At 37.0% G+C, this 8,659-nt stretch overlaps 1 protein-coding gene across 1 annotated transcript in view; it reads left to right on the forward strand.

Moving 5' to 3' along the window:
* The window catches only part of LOC106876019 (uncharacterized), a 43,343-nt gene that overhangs the window by 29,303 nt on the left and 5,381 nt on the right, over positions 1–8,659 (forward strand). The window contains exons 4-9 of the mRNA XM_014924428.2: positions 137–198; positions 3,032–3,142; positions 4,053–4,502; positions 5,864–6,017; positions 6,528–6,659; positions 7,767–7,895. Of these exons, the coding sequence (XP_014779914.1) occupies positions 137–198; positions 3,032–3,142; positions 4,053–4,502; positions 5,864–6,017; positions 6,528–6,659; positions 7,767–7,895 (1,038 nt within the window). The remainder of the gene's footprint in view (positions 1–136; positions 199–3,031; positions 3,143–4,052; positions 4,503–5,863; positions 6,018–6,527; positions 6,660–7,766; positions 7,896–8,659) is intronic.

Consider the following 8,659-nt stretch of genomic DNA (forward strand, 5'->3'; position numbering starts at 1 on the left):
TATGTATATATATATATATATATATATGTATGTATATATATATATATATATGTATATATATATATATATGTATATATATATGTGTGCATGTGTGTGTGTAAACATGTATGTATAAAAATATCTTTCTATTTTTAAGATTATGAATTTAATTCTACACAACCTACAAATCTCACTGAAGAAACTGATGGAAGAGTCACTGTAAGTTCTTTATATATATGTGTTGTGTGTATATATGTATGTATATATATATATATATACGAGTGTGTGTGTGTTGATAAATTATATGCTGCATTTTTGTGTATATATCTAATGATAAAATAAGGCACGAGTCTAACGATTTAATTAGGGATAACTGCTACAACTAATAATATTACTAGAACCATTGTTGATGGAGTCCCTGTGCAGTCACTCTATCAGTGTCTTTTTGCCGAACCACTAAGTTACGGAGACGTAAACACACCAACATCGGTTGTTAAGTGATAGTAGGGGGGGACAAACACACACATACACACACGCACACACACACGTAAATATATATATATATATATATATACATATATGACGGGCTTCTTTCAGTTTTCATCTCCCAAATCCACTCACAAGGCTTTGATCAGCCCAAGACTATAACAAAAGACACTTGCCGAAGGTGCCATGCGTTGGGACTGAACCTGGAACCATGTGGTTAGGAAGCAAGCTTCTTACCACACATCCACACCTGTGACTATAACAACAATAATAATATTTAACTGTTTCAAATTTTAGTGCAAGGCCAGCAATTTCAGGGGTAGGGGTAAGTCGATTATATCGACCCCAGGACTCAACAGGGACTTGTTTTATTAACCCTTGAAGGGATGAAAAGCAAAGTCAACCTCGGTGAAATTTGAAGTCAGAAGATAAAGACTGTCGGAATGCTGCGAAGTACTTTACCCAGTGTGCTAATGATCCTGCCAGTTTGCTGCATTCGTGAAAATAATAACCCTTTATATTATAGGCACAGGGCCTGAAATTTAGTGGGGAGAGGGCTAGTCAATTTCATCGACCCCAGTGTTCATCTGGTATTTATTTCATCGACCCCCGAAAGGATAAAAGGCAAAGTCGACCGCGGTAGAATTTGAACTCAGAACATAAAGATAGACATAATATTGCTAAGCATTCTGCCCAGAATAATAACGGTTTTAAATTTTGGCACAGGGTTAACAGTTTTTGAGGGGAGGGGAGAAGTTGATTACATGGACCACAGTATTTGACTGGTATCAACCCTGAAAGGATGAAAGGTAAAGTCAACCTTGCCGGAATTTGAACTCAGAACATAAAGACAGACAAAACACCACTAATAATAATAATAATAACAATAATTCTTTGTAGCATAGGCACAAGGCCTGAAATTTTGGGAGAATGGGCTTAAGTTGATTACATTGACTCCAGTATTAAACCAGTACTTATTTTATTGACCCAGAAAGGACAAAAGGCAAAGTCAGCCTTAGGGGAGTTTGAACCCAGAGCCTAAAGAGTCGGAAGAAATGCTTCCAAGCATTTTGTCCAAAATGCTAATAATTCTGCAAGCTTACCACCTTAACAACAACAACAATAATAATAACGATAATGATTGCAACATAAACAACCACAATAGGAAACGCCCATCCACCCCTAAGATAGAAATTTAGTTGCAGGATGAGGGTAAGAAAGAAAGAAAGAAAGAAAGAAGGCCAACATTTAATGGTTCTGTGCTATATTTCTCTCTAACATAATTAAAGAATTTTTTCTTTTTTTTATTTCTTTTGCTTAGTTTTTTGTGTTTTTGTTATCTCAATGGCCTTGGTAATGAGTTTCAAAATGGTTTTGATTTAAAAGGCAGGTGATATCCCATGATACACTTTGTATTACTTGCTATTTATTGGCTGCGTTCATTGGTGGTGGTGGTAGTGGTGGTGTAGCGGGGTTCAGTGATAATGTATAATGGTAGTTGGTTAGTGTTGTTGCGGATGGCAGTGGTTGGGGGTGGGTGGCGGTGATGTCGGTTGGGGTGGTGGCTGTAGTTGTGATGATGGCAGTGGTGGTGGTGGTGGTGGTAGTAGTTGTGGCATTGATGGTAGTAGTAGCGGTGGTGGTGGTGGTGGAGGTGGTATTGGGGGTGGTAGTGGTGGTATGATATTTGCTGGTGGGATGTTTTAAAGACATTAAATTAGTGGTGGTAGTGGTCGTCGTCATCATTGTCATCATCATCATCATTGTTGTCGTCATCGTCATGGTAGTAGTGGTTGGGATAATGGGGATGGTACTGGTGGTGGTGGTGGTGGTGGTATGATATTTGCTGATGGGATGTGTTAGAAAGATGTTAAACTAATGGTGGTGATGGTGGTGGTAGTGGTTGGGGACAGTAATGGTGGTGTCGGTAGATGCTCCTTTGGGGTTGTTGGTGATTGTCAGGAAAAAAAATAAAAAGAAAGGCTCTGCTGTATTTATAGCAGCACTTAGAAACAGTTTGTGAGTTCAAATCCTGCTGATGCCAACTTCGCCTTTCATCTTTACAAAGTTGATAAACTAAAGTACCAGCAAAATACCAGGGTTAATATAACCCCACCAACCCACTCCACACACACGTACACATACGTATACACAAATACACACATACATACATACACACACGCACATACATACACACATATACATACACACATACATACACACACACATACACACACCTACATACACACGCCCATACATACACACACATATACATACATACATACATACATACATACATACACATATGCATACACACATCTATACACACACATACACACACATACATTAATACACACACACACATTTACATACACAAATTTCTGCCCTGGTGCCTACGTTAGTAGTACTTGTGCTGAGAATCATAATTCATGATGATGATGACAATGATGAGCTGATGTGGCATGACAACAATGATGATGATGATGGTGATGATGATGATAATGATAATAATGATGATGATGACAACGATGATGATTATGATGATGATGATATCTTGGTTTTGCAGACAGAATCCTCATCTGTAAATGCAAGGAGATCGTTGCCCAGTATCAGGATCCTGACCAAAATCGAAAGCCCACGAAGGACACATGGTTATTGGCCAAACCAAAGAAACAAGGTGAGACATTTTCCACTGTCATTCAAAATTCGGGAAGATGATAGGTATTTAAAGTGTGGTTCTTATGTTGCTGTAGTTGTTGTTGATGATGATGATGTGTGTGTATGTGTATATGTATATGTATATATATGTGTGTGTGTACATAATTTATATATTAATACTCTTGGCTCCTGTGCAGGTGGCACGTAAAATACACCATTTCGAGCGTGGCCGTTGCCAGTACCGCCTGACTGGCATTCGTGCCAATGGCACGTAAAAGCACCCACTACACTCTCAGAGTGGTTGGCGTTAGGAAGGGCATCCAGCTGTAGAAACTCTGCTAAATCAGATTGGAGCCTGGTGCAGCCATCTGGTTCGCCAGTCCTCAGTCAAATCGTCCAACCCATGCTAGCATGGAAAGCGGACGTTAAACGATGATGATGATGATGAAGTTATAATAATAATAATGAAATTATTGTATACAGTGTTCAGGTGCACTACAACTTGTCAAAAGTGCGCATAAAGCATATGCAGTATTGTACAAATGTCTGGAAAGTGAACAGTGTATGAGTCAGATACATGCTTGCGTATGTATAGAGGGGAGAAAATCAGGTGTAGTGTTGGCGAATCTCAGGAAGCATGGAAGTTTTGATGCCGACAGTTTGTTCCACACTTCAGCCTACTCTTAGCATGAAAATGTGTTTCCGAATGTCATGGAAGCTGTGCTATTTTCTGACTTTGTAACCATGTCCAGACAGGGAAGCTCTCTGATAAAATCCTGTTTTGAATTATGTTAATTATTAATCAATGTTTCAAAAATATTTATTGAATGCTTTTTCTTAGTATTTTCTGCCATTTGTTCTCTCTTAATTCTATTTTATTCCAAAATGTCCATATCTGAAATCCACTAATTGTATATTTTATTTTATAGGCATTCATTACTGGGAATATTCACAGACAAGTACCTCATACTGGAGGACAGTACCCTAGTCGGATACCACAGACAGGAGGGCAATACCCCAGTCGGATACCACACACAGGAGGGCGGTACCCTGGCCAGATACCATATACTGGACAGTACCCTAGCCAGGTACCACTTGCAAGAGGGCAATACCCAAGACGAGTACCAAACACTGGAAGACAGTATCCTGTCAGAGTACGAAATAATAGACTTCAATATCCAAGGCTGGTACCAAGTAATAGAGCACAGTTCCCTAGACAAGTCATAAACACTGGACGGCGGTACCCTATTAGAGTACCCAACAATAGGGTACCGTATTCCAATTACTACCCAGAGTACCCTACATATAACCAGGGACATGAAAGAAATTCACAAACTTTCAATGTTGATCAATCTGGCAAACCTCAATCTGTTTCAGATGTAAGTATTATTTTGTACCCTGGGGGGTTATTTTTTTTTTTGGTTTTTTGTTCCCCCCCACCTCATAAAGTTTTATTCTTCTTTTATTTTTTGCTTGTTTTGATCATTGGGCTGCAACCATACTAGGGGACAAACTTGAAGAGTTTAGGGGAGCAAATTGACCCTAGTACTTATATATATATTTTTTTATATCTGGTACTTATTCTTCTATCAGTCACCTTTGTACCTGGGTCGATTTGTTTAACTAAACCCTACCATTTTTTAAAAGCATTTAAACACATTTTTCACTGATGTTATTACTGTTATTTCTTTATTTTCTGCAAACAAAGAGCACAAAAAAGCTACACGTTTGCATTATGTTATATATACAATAATAATAAAGGACTTTACCGTATATATGTTTACAAACCAAGGACATTATATAAACCTCTTTGACTCAAGTTAGAGAAGGGGTGCGTATTATGCACAAGGTTTAGGTTTTTCAGAGGTACAGCCCCCTAAAAATCCCCTGCGTATTATACTCAAGGGCGGACTATACTCAAGGATTTACGGTATTACATTTGACAGAGTAATCTAAACCCTAAAGAGTTAATACATGTGCATAAGTGCAATTATTTATCATCTGCTCGCTTAAAAAATTAATATTTGTTTATACCATTTGAGCGTAATCGTTACCAGCATCGCCCTCTAGCACTTGTGCTGGTGGTACGTTAGAAAATCATTCCACTGAGGTCGTTGCCAGTGCCGCTGGACTGGCTCCCATGCAGGTGGCACGTAAAAGACACCTTTTTGAGCATGGCCGTTGCCAGTACCATGTGACTGGCCCTCTTGCTGGTGGCACGTAAAAGCACCCACTACACTCTCGGAGTGGTTGGCGTTAGTAAGGGCATCCAGTTGTAGAAACTCTGCCAGATCAGATTGGAGCCCGGTGCATCCTTCTGGATTGCCAATCCTCAGTCAAATCGTCCAACCCATGCTAGCATGGAAAGCGGACGTTAAACGACGATGATGATGATGAAGGTTTAATTTAGCCTAAACTCTGGATTCACAAGAAACACACTTGCAAGCTGCCTGAGAAAGGATGCACAGGTATAAAGCATGGATTAGAGAGGAACAAGAAGATATAATAAAGAGAGATAAAAAGGCAACACCAACAGAGACATGAGGAAATGAATGTAGACAAACGTTAAGAATATTTAAAGAAAGCTTAACTATGAATGCTAGAAAAATACAAATCATTCTTTCTTTCTTCAATAGGTCCTCTTAATTTTTTCCGTTCTGTGGAATTTACATTAGTTATGAATTTTGCGTGTTATATTCCTTTGTGTATGTATTGTTTTATTTTGTCTCTTCCTCTGTAGATCTGTCCTCAGATTGATGCTCCAATTCTTATCAATGGGGTACTATGTCCTGATGCCATTGACCGTTTTGGCAGCCACTTATGTTACACCTATGAACATTATTACAAGTCTTGTTGCGAAAAATGTCATCAAATCAAAAACAAAGCAGAAATAGGTAAGATGAATTAACCACACACACACACACAAACACACACAAATATCTAAGAAATATCTAAGAATTATACATGTATCTATATAAGTATATACATGTATACAGACACACACACACACACACCAATATCTAAGTATATACATGTATACGCACACATGCACACACACACACAAACACTTGGTTATTTATAGACCATGGAGACTGGTTAACTGGTTCTATGAGCCCTCAGACTTGAGACAGTAATGTCTAGGGAGACGTTGTCACTCAGTCTGCTAGAAATAGCAACCAAATCTTCCTCAAATCACACTCTCCTGTTTCACAAAGGGAATGTCACATTGGGTACTGCTGATATGGGGAAACACCTGTTTAAATCATACAGTGTCTTAACTAGAAAACTATTTGATCAGTCAGACAGGACAGAGATGACTAAATAAATGTAACCACACACACACACATACACACACCACAGGGATATTCATATAATACCTAAGTGAGTTTCTTTCTTTGAGTTAGGATGTGAATATGGAGATCACAGTCCCAAGTGTAAAAACCTTCCTGCTTACCAATGTTATGAACACTACAACAGAGCGATCTGCTGTGAAGCATGCAAAATTCACAAGAAGAAATTGAACAGTGCAATCCAAAGTAAGTTAACTTGGCTTGTTTCTACTACTATTATTATTATTATTATTATTATTATTATCATCATTATTATTCAGTAGTCTTGTTTTTATAACGTGCTTTCACTGCACTACTGAGCGCAGCTCTGTGTGCTTTGGGTATGTGCTGTGGTTTGTTGTAATGCTCATATATGTACTGTATTGAAAGTGTTTTACATAGGATGTGCGCAGTGCCCATAAGTGCTATTTTCTGAATGTTATATATATTTGTTAGTTCCGGTGTTTTTGTTATGTATTTGTCTGAATATTTTTTTATCATACCTAAGGCACCTACTATGATAGGAATTGTTACTGTTTTTAGACACCACATTCGAGTTACCTCTATTTCCAGGTCTTTGTATTTTGAAAATTTCTCCATTTCTTTTAGAGAAACGTTGTCATCTGTTGGTATTGATACATCAATTAGAAAGCATTTTTTTTTCTTCATGATCTCTGACAACTATATCTGGCCTATTGGCCTTAATTATTATTATTATTATTTTGATGTAAACTCTCAGCTTTTTTTGCTGGGTATGGTGGAAAGCCAGCAGATTAAAGTGACACTTATTTACTGATCATGCTTCAAAAACTCTTGCAGTTCCAAACAATGAGTTTTTTAATAATAATAAAGCAGTGAGCTGACAGTCATTAGCATGCTGGACGAAATGCTTAGTAGTATTTCACCAGTTGCTACATTCGGGGTTCAAATTCCGCCGAGGTCGACTTTGCTTTTCATCCTTTCGGGGTCAATTAAATAAGTACCAGTTATGCACTGGGGTCAATGTAATCGACTTAAGCCCTTCCCCCAAATTTGAGGCCTTGTTCCTTCAGTAGAAGGGATTATTATTATTATTATTATTTCATTTATGAACAACAGATTAACATTGGACTACAGCAAGTAACCTTAGATGCCAAGTACCTTCCTAAATATCCTAGCTAATATGCTTGATCCTGACTGATCTGGGCTAAACTGCTTGATCCAAGCTCACCTGGAGTTAATTAAAACTCAATAACAGCTATAGCTAGTTGCAATAGTTTATTGTAATTAAATACTTGCCTCAACTACAATTGATGTTGTATATTTCTTTTTTAGCACCAGGTTGTGAATTTGGTGATATGTCACCTCGCTGTAAATACATTAAGCCTGCCACATGTTACCAACGAGACATTGAAAGGATCTGTTGCGAAACTTGTCCCAAGTTCAAAAATGAAAACAACAAAGGTCTGTTGAACAAGATTTTCCACTTTGCCATATTTGGCATTTATATACCGGGACACAAATAGGGTTTAAAATTTACAACAGCTGCTCTGGTAGAATTTTATTGATGCATTCATAGATTAAATCATAGCATATATACTACAATCTTCAGGTAAAATTTTAAACAGGTGAGATAATACCTTGATGATGACAATTTATCCAGCATTTTTGGGGGTAAGTATCCAAAAGATGTTGGTTGGATTCATAATCATCAAGGTATTTATTCTCTCACCTGTTTGTACCTGTTTAGAAATTTGCCTGAAGATGGTGGATTGTATGCTATGATGTAATTTATGAATACATCTTCATGAAGGGAGTCAGACTTTTGGTAATATCTCAAGTGTGATTGTTTACTGGCTGCATACTCAAAACTTACTGCACATTCCATCTGCAAATTATGAATATTTAGATTATTATATAAATCCAAGCTTCCTGAAACAGCTGTCAAGTTAAGTATTCTTTGTGTTCTGTATTTTTTATGCTCTATGTAAATATATACGAATATATGTGTGTATATATGCATATATATTATATATAAATATGTATATATGTATACAAACATACATATATATATATTATATATATATATATATACACACACACACATATATATATATATATATATATGCATATATATTATATATGTATATATACATGTATATATGTATACATACTTATATATATGCATATATATTATATATGTATGTATACATACGTATATATATATA

This window comes from Octopus bimaculoides, chromosome 13 (genome assembly GCF_001194135.2).
Source record: "Octopus bimaculoides isolate UCB-OBI-ISO-001 chromosome 13, ASM119413v2, whole genome shotgun sequence".
Lineage (NCBI taxonomy): Eukaryota > Metazoa > Mollusca > Cephalopoda > Octopoda > Octopodidae > Octopus > Octopus bimaculoides.